Source organism: Hyla sarda, chromosome 5 (genome assembly GCF_029499605.1).
Source record: "Hyla sarda isolate aHylSar1 chromosome 5, aHylSar1.hap1, whole genome shotgun sequence".
NCBI classification, from domain to species: domain Eukaryota; kingdom Metazoa; phylum Chordata; class Amphibia; order Anura; family Hylidae; genus Hyla; species Hyla sarda.
Genome location: NC_079193.1, coordinates 82876448 through 82899747, shown reverse-complemented (window position 1 = coordinate 82899747; position 23300 = coordinate 82876448). Strand labels below are relative to the sequence as shown.

The window sequence follows — 23300 nt, the reverse complement described above, 5'->3', positions numbered from 1 at the left end:
CATTTACAAATCTGTTTAACTTTCTGGAGCCAGTTAATTAAAAAAAAATTTCCACACATTACTATAAAACACCACAAAAAACAAAAACACCTTACTACTAGGTAAGTAACTGTGCACTAGAAACTGAAAACACCAAGAAAGAAGATTATGCACAGGACTATGAATCATATATTAAAACATGATAAAATGTAACAGAACACAAAAGATGCAGAAAAAAGGGAACAAAAGGCACCAGTGTACAGCAAAAAAAAGTGGGTGGGTACAAGGTCTAACAAAATGGCTGTGTATATGAAAACACAATAGCCAATGTGGGCTAGAATACATATCTGGAGGATCAAGCAGAAGCTTGAGCCTAAAGCCTACAGTTAAAGCTCCACATCTCTACCAAAAAAAGCATGATATGAAACAAAATTAATAAACCTCAAGATAGTTAAGGGTGCCAGACCTTACCAACCAGACCCCAACGATCGTTTCACTTCTAAAGTGCTTCCTCAGGGGACGTGACTAATAGTCACATCACCAGGCCTTAAATGGGCAAGGACCACCAATGGCAGGACTACCTCAGAGATAGACAGCATGGCCAACCAATAATGAATATCTACATCATAATAAACACACCTCTAATACGCACTAGAAGCCACTCCCACGCCCAAACGTATTCTGTCCCACAGGTGTTAAAGTAAACCTAGGTACCCAATAAAATAATACATGGCGGCTGTCCCTGTTCCGGAGTAAGCCGTAGGTACTTCCGGAAAACCCCGGCACTTCACGACCTTCCGGTCGCATGATGACGCGGTGGTATGTCTGCGCGCAGACACGCCCGACCTCGGCGGGTCACAAGGCCGGCGATGCTGATCACGTGACTCACCACCGCCAGATGCCTGCTCACAGGATGCCAGCTCGCATGGGCTCATGCGCAGTAGGTGGCATAAGTGCCGTAGTACAGAAACTGTAGCGCATAATGAAGTGAAACCTAGAGGTGAGTGAGTGCAGCAACTCAAAGTGTAAAACAGTGCAAAGTGGAGAATGCAGTGAACCCGTGAATAGAGTGAAACCACACCGTGCTGGAAAAGGGGAAAAAAAAAAAATCATTTATTATTGTTCTTATACAGTAAGTTGAAATGTATACTAAGTACAGGAATGATTCAACACCATTAATAATGTAGTAAAGCTATATATTTCAAAAGAATACATGTGATGCAAATTGAGTGAATGTGTGTGAACAGGAGCAAATAAATAATGGACATGAAAAAGTGATGAAAAAGTGAATTTAATAATGCGAATTTTAAATGGTGTGAATGATAAAAAATTATAATGATAAATAATAAATAATCATTTTTACCATCATTCACACCATTTACATTCGCATTATTTTCATCACTTTTTCATGTCCATTATTTGCTCCTGTTCACACACATTCACTCAATTTAAATCACATGTATTCTTTTGAAATATATAGCTTTACTACATTATTAATGGTGTTGAATCATTCCTGTACTTCTCTTATACAGTAAGTTGAAATGTATTCTAACAACAACAAATTTTTTTTTTTTCCCCTTTCCAGCACGGTGTGATCTCTCTATTCACAAGTTCACTGCATGCTCCGGTTTGCACTCACTCCTATCTAGGTTTCACTTCATTATGCGCTACAGTTTCTGTACTACGGCACTTGTGCCACCTACTGCGCATCCGGTGGTGGTGAGTCACGTGATCAGTTTGGCCAGCCTTGTGACCCGCTGAGGTCGGGCGTGTCTGCGTGCTGAAATTCCACCACGTCATCACGCGACCGGAAGGTCGTGTAGTGCCGGGGGTTAGTCGGAAGTACCCACGGCGAAATCCGGAACATCGACAGCCGCCTTGTATGATTTTATCAGGTACCTAGGTTTACTTTAACACCTGTGGGATATAATACGATTGGACATGGGAGGTGCTTCTATTTTGTATTAGAGGTGTGTTTATTATGATGTATATATTCATTATTGGTTGGCCATTCTGTCTATCTCTGAGGTAGTCCTGCCATTGGTGGTCCTTGCCCATTTAAGGCCTGGTGATGTGACTATTAGTCACGTCCCCTGAGGAAGCACTTTAGAAGCGAAACGATAGTTGGGGTCTGGTGGGTAAGGTCTGGCATCCTTAACTATCTTGAGGTCTATTCATTTTGTTTCATATCATGCTTTTTTGGTAGCGATGTGAGCTTTAAAGGGGTACTCTGGTGAAAACCTTTTTTCTTTTAAATCAACTGGTGGCAGAAAGTTAAACATATTTGTAAATTACTTCTATTAAAAAATCTTAATCCATCCAGTACTTATTAGCTGCTGAATGCTACAGAGGAAATTCCTTTCTTTTTGGAATGCTCTCTGATGACATCACGAACACAGTGCTCTCTGCCCACTTTAGCAACCATGCTAACCAACAATAAATAAAGCGTTATTATTATTATAATAACGTCAGCAGAGAGAACTGTGCTCGTGATGTCATCAGAGAGCATTCCAAGAAGAAAAGAATTTCCTCTGTAGTATTCAGCAGCTAATAAGTACAGGAAGGATTAAGATTTTTTAATAGAAGTAATTTATAAATATGTTTAACTTTCTGCCACCAGTTGATTTAAAAGAAAAAAGGTTTTCACCGGAGTACCCCTTTAACTGTAGGCTTTAGGCTCAAGCTTCTGCTTGATCCTCCAGATATGTACCCTAGCCAACATTGGCTATTGTGTTTTCATATACACAGCCATTTTGTTAGATCTTGTACCACCCACTTTTTTTTGCTGTACTCTGGTGCCTTTGTGTCCTTTTTTCTGCATCTTTTGTGTTCTGTTACATTTTATCATGTTTTTATATATGATTCAATAAAACTTACATTTGTTATAACAAATGTCAGTGTCATAGTCCTGTGCATAATCTCTGTGTTTTACATTTCTATAAAACTAATACCACAGTAAAGCCCTGTAAGTCAATAATGCATGCAATTTTGATAGAACATTAAAAAAAGAAAGGGCAAAACTGCTAAAATGTGACTGGAGACCCAAACTATAGCCCTTTGTCCTGGCCATACAAAACCATACATATATCAAAAAGCATAAAAGAAAAGCAACCTATTTTACCATGAGTCTTGTGATGTACCACATTTTCCATCAAAGTTCTGTTATTTTTTGTTAATGACTTTTTGAGTTTATCTATTGCCTGGAGAAAAGTGCTTGTAAGCTGTGCTGTGTATAGACAATTATCAAGCCGGTCGACAAATATCCAATTTAAAAAGGCACTTTACTACAGTCCAGGATCATATCTGGGTACAAATGGACATGTGGCTATACAAGAATGAATACACAATTTATACACAATGAAGCACCATTTTACACAATTTCACCTTCTGTGTGAATCTGTCAGAACAATTTTGTAAAATCTCAACAGTTTGTTAGATATTGTCTTAGGCAAATAAACATTTTCTAGTGTCACCTCTGAACAATGATGTAGTTCAGGGTTTATAAACAACTGTATTATCATTGCATTTATATAACAAATATAAAAATTACTAAGTAAGGCTGGGTCCACACTACGTTTTGTCCCATACGGGAGCGCATACGGCAGGAGGGAGCTAAAACCTCGCGCTCCCGTATGTGACCGTATGCGCTCCCGTATGCCATTCACTTCAATGAGCCGACCGGAGTGAAACGTTCGGTCCGGTCGGCTCATTTTTGTGCCGTATGCGCTTTTACAACCGGACCTAAAACCGTGGTTGACCACGGTTTTAGGTCCGGTTGTAAAAGCGCATACGGCGCAAAAATGAGCCGACCGGACCGAACGTTTCACTCCGGTCGGCTCATTGAAGTGAATGGCATACGGGAGCGCATACGGTCACATACGGGAGCGCGAGGTTTTAGCTCCCTCCTGCCGTATGCGCTCCCGTATGGGACAAAACGTAGTGTGGACCCAGCCTTACTATGCAGATATCAAAAATGTTCGCAGCTGCACACTTTTCAGCCTGACTATTTTACTTCTGCCGAAATCTAACTGTATTATTCTATAAATGAATAGTGAAACCGGGAAAACAAGGGCTAGATATATATTAAAAGGCTATACTGAACAAACTGCACATATACACTAGATATATGGATGATTATGCCTAATTTTTCCCTCGGGGCATATGCGAGTAGATGCAGTCAGCTTCAATGAATAAAAAGAGTATTAGGGGCAATTGTTCAAAGCCCCAAACACCCCCTAAGTCATTTTTCATAAAATCTTACGCACAGCTCTAGCTTAAAAGGGCGATCCCTTAAAGGGGTATTCCAGGCAAAACCATATATTATATATATATATGTATATATATATCTCTATCTATCTATATCTATATCTACTGGCTCCGGAAAGTTAAACAGGTTTGTAAATTACTTCTATTAAAAAATCTTAATCCTTCCAATAGTTATTAGCTTCTGAAGTTTTCTGTCTAACTGCTCAATGATGATGTCACGTCCCGGGAGCTGTGCATGATGGGAGAATATCCCCATAGGAACTGCACAGCTCCCGGGACGCCAGTCAGAGAGCAGTTAGACAGAAAACAACAACTCAACTTCAGAAGCTAATAACTATTGGAAGGATTAAGATTTTTTTTTAATAGAAGTAATTTACAAATCTGTTTAACTTTCCAGAGCCAGTTGATATATATAAAAAAAAGTTTTGGCCTGGAATACCCCTTTAGGATCAGCGCTGTAAGGGCCATTCATTGTGTTAGGGCAGAAAGATGATGACATTTGTACTGTATGAGCTAAACCATCCCAGATGCAGAATGTCAAATAGAAAACTTTGGTGAAACTAACCCTTAAAACGTACCTTGTTGTCTTTTTGTTTTTAAAACTTGCATTGTTTTGTTAGATTAACCATTTAGAGTGGTAACTGCTGCTACAGTGCTCCTGAGAGTCCCCTCCATGGTGCACTGCTATTTCTCCAAGGACAGGACAGAGCTGGACTGTTTTCCAGTTAATACATATACACAGACTTCCTGCCTTTTTCTGGCCAAATTCAGCATATCACATCTGCTATGTTATGACACTGTGCTAGTGAAAGTGCACTTGACTGAACAGGCTGACACTGTTTAACAACATTTCTGCAGCAAATGTAGTCCATGAGCAGAGGACCAAAAGATGATACGGGTCCGAGAGGTACGACACTAGGAGCGGTCAAAAAGAGGATGGGATCAAAACGGACCTTCCTAACTGGCAGCGGTGGTTGGTGCACAGTCCAAAATGAGGGAAATTTAATGCAAACGGAAGCATAACAAGCAAAGGCGGGTATGGCAGTGTGAGGTGAAGGCCTCTGCCTCATCGCCCGTGCCTGTTGTGCTTCATTGGTTGGCGAGTGCAGTCTTCTGGTCTTTCCATTTGCAGTCCATGAGCCTTTTCATGGTGTGTCCTACCTTGTTTTTTCTTTCCTAACTCCCAGCAATCAGATACTGTGACTGTGGGCTGAAGTAAATTTCAAGCATATATGGGTGGGGTCCACTAGAGTAGAATTCACTCTTCAGACCATTTTAGTAGGATTGTCTCACAAAAGTTTCACTTTTAGCGTACCCATCATTTCAACAAACTTCTAAACACATCAAGGTAACATGTTGAGGCGAGAATTCAGGGAGAGCTCACTAATCACTAAAATGAAGGCAAAGAGACACATGGCTACATGTGCTGTGCCGCTTCATTTTTGTTCTTTGCAGCTAAAGTGAGTGATATACACAATAATAAATCACTGCACTCTCAACTAGGGGGTCGGGGTCCCAATTGGATAAAAAAATAAAATAAATTACTCTTAAACTAAACATCCAAGGTACAAAAACGCTGTCTCATTGTCCTCCTAAAGATGCGGTGGAACCGCAAAACATGTTGAGGGGGGCTTTGTTAAAGCTTTAAATACAATACAGAACACTGGAGTGACCTCACTTGGAGTATTGTGCGCAGTACTGGAGACCATATCACCAGAAGGATATAGATACTCTAGAGAGAGTTCAGAGAAGAGCTACTAAACTAGTACATGGATTGCAACATAAAACTTACCAGGAAAGGTTAAAAAGGACCTTAACATGTATAGCTTGGAAGAAAGAAGAGACAGAGGGGATATGATAGAGACTTTTAAATAAATAAAAGGGAATCAACAAGGTAAAGGAGGAGAGCATATTTAAAAGAAGAAAAAAAACTACCACAAGAGGACAGTTCTAAATTAGAGGGGCAAATGTTTCTAGAGTAATATTATATTTAGCCCCAAACTTGGAAATGTTTTATATACAATGTTCCATTGAACTCATCTGTGTTAGAGATTCAGATCACTGTAAATGAACCGCACATTTGAGATCTCCCCAGAGTGGCTCGATTATATTAAGGTCAGGAGACTGATAACCATTCCAGTGCCTTTTACCTTTTTCTGCTGTAACCTCTAGACTGTCAACTTGCAGAAGAATGCAAATTGTCTGCCAGCATTTTCTCATAACTTTCTGCATTTATCTCCCCGTCAATTTTCACAGGATTCCCTGTGCCTTTTTAGAGTTCATTGTTTTATGAACAAAGCCTGCAGAACCCTGTCACCTTGGCATAGTTTTATATTAGAAACATAGAATGTGTCGGCAGATAAGAACCATTTGGCCCATCTAGTCTGTCCAATAATCTGAATCCTATCAATAGTCCCTGGCCCTGTCTTATATGAAGGATAGCCTTATGCTTATCCTATTCATGCTTAAACTCCTTCACTGTATTTGTAGCGACCACTTTTGCAGGAAGGCTATTCCATGCATCCACTACTCATTATCCCTACAAATTAATACTTCCTGTAATTTGTTTTATTATAATTCATTTTTCCACTACTAGACTTCATTAATGGGATTTCAGGATTTTGATCTTTGTCCAAAGCATAAAATTATAGCTACCTGAGTGGCGGACATTACCTAGATGTTGCCCAAATCACGTAAAAGGCTGGAGCAAAAGTCCAAAACCTGACTGACTTCTATCACTCCCCAAGGTAAGATGGTCCCTGCAGGCCTTCGAACTCACTCGCCCGGCTCTCAGGATCTCAGAGCACAACAGCAAAGGGACTCACTGAGCTGCAAGAGGAGTTCATTGGTACCTCTATTCAACTCTTTGGCTGCCGGACCGGTGACCAGACCAGACCAGGCCGGACCGGTGGCCTGTGAGAGCTGCTCCTGTTTTTCCGCTCTCTCACAGGCCTGTTAGACAAAAGTCGTGGCTGTACACTGCTAAGGACTGAGGGGGTGACTGACTGTCTACCTATGTCAGCGAACTACCTCCTGCACTGGATGCTTACAAGGACTCCCTACCCTGTACTAATACTAATGCACCTGTAACTGAGCTGACACTGAAAGTGACGGCGGTTACCCTGAAGCAATCCATGCACTCAGTTATGGCCCAAATGCTGTAGCCTTTTAATACTACAATACAGAAAATGGAGGACAAAATCCAACATGGGGAATCCAATATGGGTTCCTTTGTTGCCTCTCACAATGACTTAATTGATGTGCACTATTTGAAAGATTTATCCAAACCTGTCTAGAGGAAAAGTTTTGAGTTGCCCATAGCAACCAGATCACTTCTTTCATTTTTGAAAAGGCCTCTGAAAAATGAAAGACTCAATCTGACTGGTTGCTATGGGCAACTCAGCAACTTTTCCTCTGGACAGGTTTTGATAAAACTCCCCCTATGAGCTTGAGGTACAGTGGGATACATTGCACATTAAAATCACAGACCTCTAGGACTGTTTCCATAAGAACAATGGGGAAGATTTATCAAAACATGTGCAAAGGAAGAGTTGCCCATAGCAACCAAGCAGATTGCTTCTTTCATTTTGCAGAGGCTTTATTAAAAATGAAAGAAGTGAGCCGATTGGTTGCTATGGGAAACTGGGAAACTTTTCCTCTGGACATATTTTGATAAATCTACCCCAAATGGTATGTTCCGAGGGATTTTTGAGGACATCTAGGCCTCTGAACTTAAATTGTTCCTGTTTGAATACATTAGTGTGGTCTTTCCAGACTGCACTTCTATAGAGAGGACAATGGGCGGGGCCCACCAAATTCCCTGCCCTAAACATTTTAGACTAGATCTCTAGAGAGGTTCTAGCCCATCACCATTACTTCCACGTAAAGGAATCCCTCAAGACAGCTTCCCAGAAGAAGTGTGTAGTGCCTGAAAAGTTCAATTCTCTAAACGTTCATAAAGATCTATCTCCAACAACAAAAGCTTTTAGCCCCATTCACGTCAGTGTTTTTTTCCCCAAGAATACATTTTTATTGGGTTTCATTATGCAAAGACAGCCGGGTACACCCGGTGAGGGTCAAACAAAGAAAAAAGAAAGCATAGACAAACAAACAACATGATACAGAAACATCTCATGGTATCCATCCTTTAGTAAGATATAGCCATATTGGCCCTCATTTACTATTCTAAACCAGACTTGTTTTGTCAGGTTTTTTTGGTGCATCTTTGTCTGCGACATTTTGCAGACATCGTGCGCCAGTCTGCAACACAATGCGACATTTTTTCCAGACGGACCAGATGTGGATTCTCCCAAACCCGAAAAAGGGGCGTAACCCGACATTTCTGAGCTTTCCCACGTATTTATAAAGGTTTCCAACCCGAATTTGTTGAACTGTTGTGGATTTTTTCCCGACAACTCAGAGGAGTTGGAAACCAAAACCAACAAAACCCACGTGCGACAAACAGGATGTGACATAAATACCAGGGGGAAAAAGCAGTCAGAAAATTGGGTTGTAAGTCTATCTTGCTTTTTTACCTAAGTAAATAAGGGCCATAGTGTGCAAAGTCCACAACCTGCGAAAAAGCAAACAATATGCAAGGCATGGTGTACACAGTAGGGCACTAATGGAAGCTGAATGCCAATGGGTCCAGGCCAATGATTTGATACCGTTGGGGCTTCCTGGTTTGAGTCAACGTCAGGCGACAATATGGCCTCTACTGTAAAGTCAGACAATGGCTTACAACTGCTTTCAGAGTGGAGACTCCTGGACAAATCCTTAGAGATTCTGCAACTTCATCCTTCATCCTGGTTTGTGTTAGTTCTTTGTTCTAGGTGGAATGCTCATTTTTCATTTGATCTTTTATATGAAAGTCCTTACTAACACTTTTGATGTGATACTGTTCAACGTTGCCCCTTTTTTTGTACACACAATAGTGCTCACGCTAGCTTCACTAAATTTAAAGGGCCTTAAAAAGGAGATATCCGCTACTGGATAACCTCTCTGCTTTCTCCCTCCTCCTTCCCCTCCCCTCCTTCGGCTGTACACTTTGTTCCTTTACTCCCTGCACTTGTTCCCTGTGTGAGCTGCCACAGACCTGAGCAGGTCACATGGTTAGAGAAGCAGTGAATGTAGATGAGACAGGTGTATGCAGCCTCATCCAATCACAGTCCATCACACACTGAAGTGCTCTTGGTTCTCAAGAGTTGAGGAGAAGGGGGTGTGACGCTGCAAAGTGATGTGTGGTCTACTGTAAAAGACAGTCATGTGTGGTAAGAACTACTAAACTTCCTTTCTGGAGGAAAAGCAGACAAACGGTATGTGCTTAGCAAAAATTACACTTGCACATTACAAAGTTATATAATTTTAGTATGTGCAGCTACAAAAAAAAGGTAATTTCATATGGCTGGAGTTCTCCTTTAACCGCCCTTAAAAATGTTAGTTTTTATGGCAGGAAAAATGTAAATTGGGATGTGACATTCTCTGTGCTCATGAAACTCAATGTGGCAAAAGATTCTCATCGCATTAAAAACCCTTTCTTCCACATATAATTTAGTCTCACCATGTTAAGGAATTCAGAGGGGTTCTTGTGGCCGTCAGGAATAGTGTGTCTCTCCAGCTCTTCAGTCAGATTGTGGATCACAGAGGACGGTTTATAATACTAGTGGGTAGATTCAATAATGCCTTATAAGCATCTGCTTGTGTTTATGCGCCTAATAAGGGCCAGCATGTCTATCAGGAATGTCCTGAAAAAGGTGTACAAAAGTAAACATGGCTGTTTGATCATTTGTGGGGATTTGAATATAGTTTATGACTATACCTGGGAAACAACTGCCCCCGATATTTGGTAATCTTCTGCATTAGAAAAGCTGCTCCATGCTGCTGACCTGTATGATATCTGGCTGGCACATTAATTCCCATGTCTGTAATAGCTACTCACATATAGAAATGTCCTTAGTTGAGAGGGACACCCTGACAGCAGCAATGTCTTCCTCTATTGACCAAATGACATGGTGAGATCATACCACGTTATGGAACACGAACAAATTGTATATCTGGGGCACCTTTATAAAGTGGAGTCATATGCTCAAAAAAGCTAGATGGGTTGAGATGGATACATTTCTCCCCAAAAAATTAGGGATCCTGAAACATAAAAAAATAAAAAATCTCAGCAACGGAGAAGTCACGGCTGATCTGTTAGTTTTGCCTCATAAATTAAGGGGAAATCTGTTTCTCACCCATGAACAGACTCTCCAAAAACTCAGCCAGGTATTATGCATTTAGTAACAAATCTGGGAAATTGCTCGTGTCAGAGTTAAATTTAAAATCTAAGATCCCCTTCCTTTGGACACATGATAAAAAGACAAACTTATTTCAAAAGGATATAGCCAATAAGTTTCAGACTTTTTATGCGTCACTTTTACAGTCCAACAATTGCACTGTTTAACCCACTCCTATTGGTATAGCTGCCTTACTAGAGAATAACTCTCCTGTCCCAATCAGATACATATAAATCCCTCTAAAATGCACCCAGTTCCTCAGCTGAAATGTAAAAACTCTTATTAAATCATTGCCTGCAGTCAAATTTTTTTTGACTGGAAGGGCTTCTAATGAATTTTTTTTTTTTTTATTCTCCTAAGTCTCCGGTAAAAAACAATTTATTTTTTAAATCAACTGGTGCCAGAAAGATAAACAGATTTGTAAATGACTTCTAGTTAAAAAAAAAACTTAATCCTTCAAGTATTTAGCTGCTGTATGCTCCAGAGGAAGTTCTTTTCTTTTTGAATTTCTTTTCAGTCTGACCCCAGTGCTCTCTGCTGACACCTCCGACTGTCTCAGGAACTGTCCAGAGCAGGTTAGGTTTACTATGGGGATCTGCGCCTGCTCTGGACAGTTCCTGACATGGACAGAGGTGTCAGCAGAGAGCACTGTGGTAAGACTGAAAAGAAAATCAAAAATAAAAGAACTTCCTCTGAAGGATACAACAGCTGATAACTGGAAGGATTAAGATTGTTTAATAGAAGTAATTTACAAATCTGTTTAACTTTCTGGCACCAGGGGATTTAAAAAAAGAATTGTTTTCCACTGGAGTACCCCCTTTAACCCCAGTTTTAACCCAATTTTTCCAATTTGTAATTATATGAGGCTTGTCCAGGGGGAAAATAAAAAGGTGTTCATTGTTACTCTTCCAAAACCTGGCAAGAATCTAGAGGTTCCCAGCATTTACAGCATTCTTTAATAGGAACTGAAAAAAACTACGCTAGTAGTATTGGCATACCTTATGGCCTCTATTTTACCCCACTTAATATTAGGGTATTAGACAAGGTTTGTGAGGGGGGAGACTGGGCTCTGACAAGGATTCTAAATGTCTGGCATCATATTGAGAAGAATTAGATTCCTACGGTCTATATGGCCCTAGAAGGCATTCAACTGCATTTGCTGTTCGTACACCTTCTCGGCCTTACAAAAGATGGGCTTCGAGGATCGTATTCTGGATGTCATTAAGGCACTATACGCTGTGCCTTCTGCACAAGTTTTGACAAAATAGTGCCTTATTACAATCCATTAATATTACATATGGCGACTGCCAAGGGTGTCCCCTATTGCCCTAATTTTTATTCTTACATTTGATGCCCTTGGCGCAGACAAGCCGTCATGATTCTAGTATTGAGGGGACTACAATTGGGAAATCAGTTTATAATATCTCCTTGTCAGCAGACGACATTATAGTGAAGTTGTATAGGCCTGAGGAGTCCTTGGAAGCTGCCCTGGGATTGCTTACTAGGTTTGGACGGGTCTCCTATTACAATTGTGCTATTGTCTAAACAAGCATAAGTCACAGGCATTACTGGTAACTCTACTTCACTGTCATCCTTTAGATCGTTTAACAATCGTCCAATATAAAGTATTTAGGTATTTTTATCTCTACCTCCTTCAATCTTTGTTTTCCACAAATTACCTCCCTTTTCTTAAAACCACTATTAAATATTGTAGATATGTTATTATCTACATTATACAAAAAGTTTTATAAATGACAGGTACGCTTTAGGAAATGAATTAGCACAGAGTGTTGGGCCTAATAATAACATAACATGTTGGATGCTCACTATAAATTTGGAAGACAAAAATATAAATAACAGGAAACAAAGCCAAATCACAAATGCATGATACGTGTACTAGATTTTGTCTACATTTAAACTAGCAGGATGTCTAAAAACAACAGACTACTTACCAAAGGCTCTCCAGCTCTTTTGTGAATGCCAACCATGCGGATGGCATCAACTGGCGCAATCTGATTATTCATTGCATTATTTATTTCTGGACTTGAAGGGGGAGAGTCATAGCATTTTGATGCAACTATATCATGGGCTTCTAGAAGACTCTAAAAAAAAAAAAAAAAAAAAAAAAAAAAATGATGTTTTGTCAGCAATGTATGGCCTCAACAATTAACAACTATTTTAATGATTTTGAGTATTTCCACTGAACGCACCAATAGTAGAGTAATAGTAGATTTTAACATAAACATAAGGAACATAAACTTCTACATATTCCAGAACATCCACACCTTTGTTTTCATCCAAAGTTCTGTACTTTTTTACACTGTAGGCTCAGGACCCAGCCCAGGATCATATGTATACGGTGGCCGACATTTATCATTGTATTTAGACAGTTTTTTGTGTCTAAAAAAAGGTGCAAAAAAGGCGCAAGCAGGGTTTATTTGTGCCTTTTGGTTTACACATTTCTGCTGATTTTCAGTTGTAATCCACTGATTTTGGCAATGCACATGATATGGAAGGGTTTTATGAACTGCACTTTTTTGGAAAAGGCACAAAAAAGGCGCAAAGCCACTAAAAAGTCTCTAAAACGACAACAGCCCAGACTTAGCTCAGCTTTTTGGTGTATGTGAAGAGAAAAATTTCAGAAAATGTGACCTGTACAGAATTAAATACTCTGCGACCATTTAATAAATTTGTTGCTCCTACACATCACCAGCACACATAAAAAGGTGTAGAAAAATGCTTCAATTACACCTACAATGAAAAATGGCGGCCTGTAAATCTCTACAGATTTTACAGGCTTTATAATGGTTGACAACCTAAACATGATGTGCACTTTGAACAATCCTCTGTTAGGAGTTCATGAAACAAGGCCACAGGGCAACTCCGTGCTCAGACTCCCGAATCAGCAAAGGCTATGTTTTGTTTTTTTTACCATCATTTTACTAGAGTTTTTTTTTTTTTTTTTTTTTTGAACAGCTGAAACACTGAAACAGCTGTGGGTTTCTTTGGGTCTATGTTTACTATTTTTGAGACCATTTTTGGCTGTATCTTTTGGGGATTTTTAGCAGTTTTCGTTTGGGCTGTAACAAAAGCGGTCCAATTGTATGTGTATTTGAAGAAAGGACTGTTTTACTATTGAATGATAGACTGCAGTAATAATAAATGATTGTACAGTGTTATGAGCATTAGAAATTGGCCAATTATCGTGTGAAAAAAATTAATAAATAAATAGCACAATAGGAAAGGCCCAGTTTGTTCATCATCTGAAAAACAATCTTGTGCAGCCCTGAAGATTATTTTTAGTGAGTAGCACATATCCTTGTGAAAACAGGAGATATGCTGCAGACAATGATGGAAGAAAACGGCTGCACAAATAATCCAGCGATCATTTCCATAAACCTATAACAAGCTCCACAGAGGCAGCTCAAAATCATATTTAGACCCTAAATTAAAAGGAATGGAAAGCTTTTTCATGTCATGAATTTTTTGTTTGACTCTTGTCCACACATACCTGAAAATGGGGTTCTTTTAGTATGCCAACAAGTTCTTCAACATTTTTATCCTGATCGACTAATGGACTGATGTCTTCAAGAATTTCATGCAAGAGCTCAAGATTATTGTCACTAACTGCTTCTAGCTTTGTGTCTTCTAGACGTTCATGTGCCTGCAATAAAGAGAAGAAGTTATGTGGACAAACTAACAGTTTACAGAGTATTGCCAGACATAAGAGAATGGAATGTATCAGAATGTACCAACCATACTGGACCAGAATTCATGGTAAATACAAACATTTTAATCCTTTTGCTTCTCAAGCAAAATTAAAAAAAAATTAATAAATAGATATAAATATGTGGCAATACAATACATATTCTTACACACTAGACTCCGGAATCAGCGAGGGCTATATAATACATATATTTATTATATCTTTCTGAACCCAATATCTGTGTTGATTGCTTTGCAGAACATTTGTACACTAAAAGGGTCTTTTCTGAGAAAGGAGTTTTTTATTCATTTATTTAATTAAAAAAAAAAAAAAAAAATAAGTAGTTTGGGCTGCAAGGAGATTGATGAAGTATGTGATCTGAGCCCTGCTCCCAGCAGAGTTACTGAAGCAGCTGATTCGCTCCAGTGGCCCTCTTCTTCCTGGCTCCTGTGAGGTTCTGTGCTGGTTAGAACTACCCTTTCAGCCACTGTACTGAGGCGGAGCCCCCCCCCCCCCTGGGTGGAGGGGGAAGTCATTAGGGTCATAAGTCTCTTAGGCTGTATGCCCTTTACTAGTTTTGGGGTTTACTCTGAAACCTGTAGAAAGCTTTCTTTTTTTCTTGAGGGAGGGTTCAGACACCATAAGAGTACTGTTGTACGCAATGGTGGGTGTCTTTCTTTGGCACAGATTTTATTGTGCACATAAGGACTCTCAGTACAGGTCATGCCATAGTTGCAATATTATGTAACAAGACATAATAGACGACATGACTACAAAAAAAGTAGTGTATATTATCTGCAGCCCCTATGAAACAGCACAGATAAGGGGAGTGGATATTACATGAGGGGCTGTAATTTTATTGTACCACATTCCATAAAGGGTTATCCCATGAAAAACATTAATTACCTCTCCACAGGGCCAGACCCCCAGTGATCATATATTTACCACCTACCCAAGTATGCTTGTGGGACAACCTTTAATAATTGCAGATTATCATATAAAAAATGTTTAAAAAAAAAATCACACACACACAGACACACACAGACACACACACACAAGCCTTATTGCCAATCTCTAGGAGAAACACACTCAAAAGGTCTAAAGACACACTGAAACAAACTTAAGAACAATGCACGGTAATAGATTGGAAAGTCCTTATGTTGTGTATTACTGAGATGAAGGGCAGTATCATGACCCTCACCTTTGGAGAGTTTAGTGAGAGTAGTGAACCTGAAGTTACCCATAAGTCACAGTATTTACCAGTTTATACTTTGTATGTTGAACATCTTCCATTGCACAGATTTATGATTAAGTGTCCCATTGCAATTGTATCAAATTATTCATCTAAGGACGGTGATAATAAAAAACTTTATTGAACGAGGAAGGTTTACATGCAGCATGTGGTCTATAAAGTGCAATGGTCTAGCTTTAGAGAAATTCCTCTCAGGAATGAAAGTATTGATGTTTCAACTTATACGAGCTGCGTTTTATGTTTGTAGTTCTATGCCGTTAAATGGGCACTGTTACCAAACATTTTTTTTGATATGTTGTAGTACTCGTGTACTACAACATCTCTAATATAGATCTATTTTTTTTTCCATTAAATTAGTTAAACATTGAAAACCGCCCACTAGGGGTCTCCCTCCTAGTGGCTGGCTGCAGGCTGGCTTGACGGCACACATGAATTTGGTCCAAATTTATTGTTCTGGGGAAGGGGGGCTGCACAGGGTGCCTCCAGCTGTTTCACCACTATAACTCCCAGCATGCCCTGACAGCTAATAGATGTCAGGGCAAGCTGGGAGTTTTAGTGGTGAAATAGCTGGAGGCACCCTGTGTAGATGAACTAAGGGTGGAAGTCGGCCCCCCCAGCAGGCATCAGTGACGTCTGCCTGGTAGTGAGCACACTACCAGGCAGACAGGCATTTTTTATATACCCGTGTTTCTCCGAAAATAGGACCAGGTCTTATTCATTTTAGCCACAAAAAACACACTAGGGCTAGTTTTCAGGGTAGGGCTTATTTATTTACGGTACGGTATGCACATTGAACAACATGGTGGTTCCACGGTATTTACACCCCCCCCATTATCATCATGCGATATGCGCAGCTCTGCCCCCCAACGTCCCAACATACATACACACAAACAGGTTTTTGCAGCACTACTTCGCGTCTAAAAAAAAAAAAGACAGTCGGGTGCCAGCTCCCAGAGAACTTGCTCAGAGTCCAAAAGTTAATCCATCCAAAAAATGGTGCAGCACTCCATACAATAATCCAAGGTCCAAAAAGGTTTATTCACTTCATATCAGTAGCATAGCAACGTTTCAGATCACACAGGATCCTTTTTCAAGCTTGAAAGAGGATCCTGTGTGATCTGAAACGTTGCTATGCAACTGATCTGAAGTGAATAAACCTTCTTGCACCTTGGATTATTGTATGGAGTGCTGCACCATTTTTTGGATGGATAGAGACCGATCGATAGATAGATAGATAATGGATAATTCTGCACTTTAGTATCTTTAGGCCAGGTTCACACAGCATAATATTGTGCGGATGCTGGTTTGCATTACACACACAAAAAAAGTGCAAAACATCTAATTGTATTTATGGGAGTACAGTGAACTAAGGTGCATAATTTTCAGTACCCATTTCTAATATACCAGTATTCGTGTCATGTCCCTTATTCCATGTGGAAACACAGTGCTAATAACAGGGGCGAGGGGGAAAACACAAAAAAAAAATAGTCACTAAACCCCAGTCCCTGTAGGTCTTCCGTAGACCCCAATGTCAGTAATGTGAAATTGGGAAATTGGGGGATTTCACCATTTCTTGATTTTACCCAGGGGTCAAGTCCTGAGGAAAAAAAAAAAAAGTGTGGGAACTCACTCAAGATTTATAATACACCACCTGCTCCCCCAGTTTGCACACAAAAAAAAAAAAAAAAAAAAAAAAAAAAAAAAAAGAGAAAAGTCCAAGCTAAAACCTGACATTCTGCACGGTACCAGGCTTCTTATAGGCAGCAGGCGTACAGCTGCCTACAGTTTATAAGAGTTTAGTAACAGGGCAAGACTCATTGCTCAGTCACAGATTTTAACTGTATACACATTTATTTTCATAACAGGTTAACCCTCTGTGTTATCCTACTAGGGGGCTGTTCACCTCACCATTTAAACTTATGCTTAGAATATACAAAAAGGGTTGCCAACACATACGGTTGTGTACTGGCAGTGGTCTATTTCACTTTAATGGCCTAAACGTAGTCAACTAGTGACTTTTAGTCAATTTCCATCATGTATGTGTTTCCTTTGCAGCACTGTAAAGTACAGCAGACCACACTTTTTAGTCACACTAAGTAAACATATAAAGTATTTTTTGCCGTATAAGACGCACTTTTTCTTTGGGGGGGAAAAAGTCGGTGCGTCTTATAAGGCGAATACACCCCTATCGCGGCGGTCCCTGCGGCCGGGACCCGCGGCTAATACAGGACATTCACCGATTGCGGTGATGCCCTGTATTAATCCTTCAGATGCGGCGATCAAAGCTGATCGCCGCGTCTTAAGGGAAAGTGACACTAACCCGGCTGTTCAGTCGGGCTGTTCGGGACCGCCGCGGTGAACAGCCCGACTGAATAGCCGGGTTAGTGCTTACAGGACACCGGGAGGGACCTTACCTGCCTCCTCGATGTCTTCTCCGTTCAGGGATCCCCTGTATGGCCGGCGCTCTCCTTCCTCATCATGACGTCATCGTGTACGTGCGTTGGCGTGCGTAACGACGTGATGGCGGCAACGGAGAGCAAGGTTACCCGGCCGGCAGCAGAGCCGTTCCGGAGCGACGGGGACACGGCGACAGAGCGACATCCAGGGCAGCGGTGACGGGTCCGGAGCGGTGGGGACACGTGAGTATTACCTCATATGCAGTGGTCTTCAATCTGCGCCCAACGGCTGTCCGGGCATGCTGGGAGTTGTAGTTTTGCAACATCTGGAGGTCCGCAGATTGAAGACCACTATTGGGTTCAAAATCTTTATTTTTTTAGATTTTGCACCTATAAATTGGGTACGTCTTATACGCCGGTGCGTCCTATAGGACGAAAAATACGGTACATGCAGAAAATTGACAGAGACACTAGCCCTTGACTATGTTTAACCTGTGTAGAAGTAGAAAAAAGGCCCGGAAGAGGCGCCTAGTGCATCACCCTAAAATAGGAGGAGGGGAGAGAGGGAGATGGACCTCAATGTTAAGTGGGGAGAGTCTGAGACCCTATAAAATGGCCGCTCACCTTTAGTGTATGTCAAATATGCATATAACCTCATGCAGAGGTACAATGCAAGTGGATCCTGTGCAAGCCCAGAGGTCCCAGGAAGCATCCAATGGAAATCCTTTAGGGGAGCTCAATAGACAGTGAAGAAAATTACCTTCGGAATAGGCACCCAGGTGTCCAAGGAAATCTCACAACCAAGTCAGGGATGTGAATTAAAATTAGCTTGTTTGTTAAATAAAATAACGGGTTTTGGGGTGTAGCAACCCCTTCTTCAGATTAGTAAAGTGACTCACTTTACCAATCAGAATGGGTTGCTACACCCCGAAACACTTTACCACAACTTGTCTCGACAAAACCTGCAAGACAAACATTTTAGGCTCTGCACTTTTCCAGCACCTATAGTCCCCCAAACAGCAATAATGCCCCGCTGTAGAGATTACCAGCCCTCCTGTATAGCCCTATATGTCAGTAGGCCCTGACCGAAGTTAGTTACCATCACAGTCCGACTCCAAATTAGTGGCTGTTCTGCTACTCATTGGCAGGCAGCGGAGGGCCCAGTGTATTCTAACAGATGTGACTGTCTCAGCACGTCTACTCCCAGCTGCCATTGCCCTGTTAAAGTGGTAGAGGGTGGCTGCATTCCTAATGTGGTGGTGACGGCCCTATGTGACTCAATACACACTAAAATTACCTTTCTAATAAACTGTAACAAACCCTTCATAGAATTAAGGACACATCCCATTTTGGCCTTGAAGACACAGAAAGAACTTTTTTTGCATTTTGATTTTTTTCCTCCTCATTTCACCACAGACCCATAAGAGGCTTGTTTTTGCAAGACCAATTGTACTTTGTAATGACATCACTCATTTTACTACCCAAAAAATAAAAAATTAAATATAATGATTTGTGAGGGAAATTGAAAAGAAAAACACAATTTAGCGACTTTGGGGGGGGGGGGGGGGGGGTTTCGTTTATTTGGAGTGCACTTTATGGTAAAAATTATATGCCCTCTTTATTCTGTGGGTCAATATGATTAAAACGATACCCATGCTTGCATGCTTTTCTATTATTGTACTGCTTTATAACAAAAAAAGACAAATTAAAAAAAGTCAAGCATTTTAACCTTAACCCGATAGAGACCATGGACGAGTATAGACGCCCAGGTCGGCGGCCGTTCCGGCACCTGGATGTCTATATTCGTCCATGCTTCTAACTGTCACCGCTCCTAAACAGCGGTGACAATCGGGTGACGCTTGCTGTCACAGACAGCTGGGGGTCAATGGTCGCGGGGCAAGGACCAGAGTGGTCCTCGCCCCACGATCGCTGTCATTGGTCCTCTCATCAGACCAATGACAGCGATCTATTCAGCGCACGTAAGCAGCTCTACTGCTGCAGCTCCGATCTCCTTCACTGTCTCAGCGTGAGTGAAGGAGATCGAAGCTGTGCCAGAGAGCTGTGTGTGAGAGAGAAGCCAGAGAGATATACTCCAGACCTCTCTTACTCCATTTAACCCACTCACAGTAGTACATCAAGCACCACTACCCCCTCTCTTTCATTCCCTGTCTCCCCCCCCCCCCCCCTTTTTTTTTTATAATTTTTTTTACTTTTATTGTTAAAGAAGTAAAAATGTAGGTAGATAGTAGTGTAGTTAGCTAGCGGGGTATATAGCATTAGGTGTAGGGCGCTAGGTTAGGCGTAGGACATTAGGTTAGGTGTAGGGGTGGAAAGTTAGGTCTAGTTAGCATCAGGGAACAATCTTTTAGCATAAGCTAGGTTCTAGATTTTAGCATTAGTTTTAGCGTTTCTAAAAAAAAATAAAAAAAATAAAAAATAAAAAAATAAAAGTACCAAAAAAAAATAAAAAAATAAAGATCTATTAGTTTAAGGTTGTTACATACCATATCAGAAGTATGTCTTGGCAGGCGCTACACTGTGGAGCAGGCAGTCGCTATACTCTGAATGGAGGAGAGTGCAAGTGAGGGGGAGTAGTTTGTAATTCTGTCCTCCAGCAATAGCAGCGATGAGGAGTTTGAGGAACAGCACAGGGAAAGATCACCTGTCGTTGCGGTCCGTAACTGGGTTCCCACAGAATCCTATTCACCCCAGATTCCGGAATAGACTTCCAATGTGGGAATCCATATGAGTGGGGAGGGTTATACGGAGGCTGACTTTTAAAAAAACAATTTCAGTCAGCAGATCTACTTAATGATTGGGCAAACAAATCTAAATGCCATGCAATTTATAGATTCCAATCTAACCTCCCAATATGCTAGAGCGAATGTGTGGTGCCCAGTGGATGAGGCAGAGATTTTAAAATTTTGGGGCCTCATCCTTAACTCCTTAAGGACACATGACATACCGGTACGTCATGTGTCAGCTCCCGATCTATAACGCGGGGCCACGGCGTGGTAGCAGTACGGGCCCGGCCTCTAACAACGGCCGGGACTTGTGGCTAATAGCGCGCTGCATTGATCGCGGTGCCGCGCGCTATTAACCCAAAGTTGAACGCCGCGTCTAAAGTGAAAGTGAAAGCATGCCGGTTATCTCAGGGAGCTGTTCGGGATAGCCGCGGCGAAATCATGGCATCCCGAACAGCTTACAGGACAGCTGGAGGATCCCTACCTGCCTCCTCGCTGTCCGATCGCCGAATGACTGCTCAGTGCCTGAGATCCAGGCATGAGCATTCAAGCGGCAGAATCATCGATCACTGGTTTCCTGTGAGAAACCAGTGATCAATGTAATAGATCAGTGTGTGCAGTGTTCTAGGTCCCTATGGGAGCTATAACACTGGAAAAATAAAGTGCAAAAAAAAAAAAAGTGAATAAAGATCATTTAACCCCTTCCCTTTTAAAAGTTTTAATCACCCTCCTTTTCCCATTTAAAGGGTACCTCTCATCAAATAAACTTTTGATATATTTTAGATTAATGAATGTTGAATAACTTTCCAATAGCATGTTAATGAAAAATATGCTTCTTTCTATTGTATTTTTCCCGATGAGTCCTGTCATCAAGCATTTCTGACTCATGCAGGAGTCCTAAACACTCAGAGCTGCCAGCCTGCTTTGTTCACAGCCAAACAGGCTGTGAACAAAGCAGGCTGGCAGCTCTGAGTGTTCTCCTTTGTGAACAAAGCAGACTGGCAGCTCGTAGTGTTTAGGACTCCAGCATGAGTCTGAAATGCTTGCTGCCAGGACTGGAAGGGAGACCCCTAGTGGTCATTTCTTCAAAGTGGAAAATGAAATAGAAAGAAGCATATTTTTTAATAACATGCAATTGTAAAGTTATTCTGCATACATTAATCTATAATATATCAAAAGTTTTTTTGATGAGAGGTACCCTTAAAAAAAAAAGTGTAAATAAAAATAAACATATATGGTATCGCCGCGAGTGGAAATGTCCGATTTATAAAAATATATCCTTAATTAAACCGCGCGGTCAATGGCGTACGCGCAAAAAAATTCCAAAGCCCAAAATAGTGCATTTTTGGTCACTTTTTATATCATGAAAAAATTAATAAAAAGCGATCAAAAAGTCCTATCAATGCAAAAATGGTACCGCAAAAAACATCAGATCACAGCGCAAAAAATAAGCCCTCATACCGCCCCTTCCACGGAAAAATAAAAAAAGTTATAGGGGTCAGAAGATGACAATTTTAAATGTATTAATTTCCCTGCATGTAGTTATTTTTTCCAGAAGTACGACAAAATCAAACCTATATAAGTAGGATATCATTTTAATCGTATAGACCTACAGAATAAAGATAAGGTGTCATTTTTACCGAAAAATGTACTACGTAGAAACGGAAGCCCCCAAAAGTTACAAAACAGCGGGTTTTTTTTTTCAATTTTGTCTCACAATGATTTTGTTTTCCATTTCGCCGTAGATTTTTGGGCAAAATGACTGATGTCATTACAAAGTAGAATTGGTGGCGCAAAAAATAAGCCATCATATGGATTTTTAGGTGCAAAATTGAAAGTTATGATTTTTTTTAAAGGCAAGGAGGAAAAAACGAAAATGCAAAACCGGAAAAACCTCGGTCCTTAAGGGGTTAATATGGTCATTATTAAAAATTTAAAAAAAAACTGACTGAGGTCATACTGGTCGGAAAACGCTCTTTAGAATACCCCCCTGTATCGCGTTGTGATGCCATGCCAGCGTTATAAAGCCATATTACTCAATTTTTGCGACAATTCACTGAGCCCCCCCCCCCCCCCCAAGAGATGATCCCAACTTTTACCGGCTTTATAAACTACGGCCACTGGTCAATTATTTCAACGAAAAATGTGTGATATATACCCCTGAATAAAAACATCTCTATTCTTTTCAAGGGACGTCTAGGCTTTAGGCAATATGTTCCAAGTAAAAAGGCACATTTTGGCATGAAGGTTTACAAATTATGCGAAAGCAAATCTGGTTACACCCACAGGTTTAAAATTTATGAGGGGAAAGAGTCAATTGGCCTCCCCTGAATGTCCTCCCTCCCTCAATGTGGCTGGATGATCATATGAGCAGCCTTCTACAAGTCAGGCTAGCCATATAGTCCCAGGCCAACATTTCCCCTCTGAAATACCTCCCTTCCCCCAAAAAAACCCGCTCCGGACCGTCACTGCTGCCCTGGATGTCGCCTTCCATCGCTGTCGCCGCGTCCCCAGGGTGTCCCCGACGCTCCGGCAAGGCCTCTGCTTCCCCGTCGCTGCCATCACATCGTTACGCACGCCGTTGTTATTGGATGACGGGATGGTGTGCACAGCGACGTGATGATGATTGAGAGCGCCAACGATGCAGGGGATCCCGAAGAGGATGCACCGGAGCCCCGA

The 23300-nt window shown here is 41.0% G+C and overlaps 1 protein-coding gene and 1 long non-coding RNA gene across 8 annotated transcripts in view; one reads left to right on the top strand and one right to left on the bottom strand.

The window, feature by feature from the left end:
- The window catches only part of PALS2 (protein associated with LIN7 2, MAGUK p55 family member), a 192031-nt gene that overhangs the window by 93644 nt on the left and 75087 nt on the right, over positions 1-23300 (bottom strand). For all 7 annotated transcript variants that reach the window (XM_056519822.1, XM_056519816.1, XM_056519819.1 and 4 more), the window contains exons 3-4: positions 14035-14187; positions 12476-12625 (exon numbers count right to left, since the gene is read on the bottom strand). In XM_056519822.1, the coding sequence (XP_056375797.1) occupies positions 12476-12625; positions 14035-14187 (303 nt within the window). The remainder of the gene's footprint in view (positions 1-12475; positions 12626-14034; positions 14188-23300) is intronic.
- LOC130273292 (uncharacterized) overlaps positions 1754-23300 on the top strand; it is a 78691-nt gene continuing 57144 nt past the window's right edge. Inside the window, exon 1 of the long non-coding RNA XR_008843950.1 lies at positions 1754-1874. This is a non-coding gene — a long non-coding RNA (uncharacterized LOC130273292). The remainder of the gene's footprint in view (positions 1875-23300) is intronic.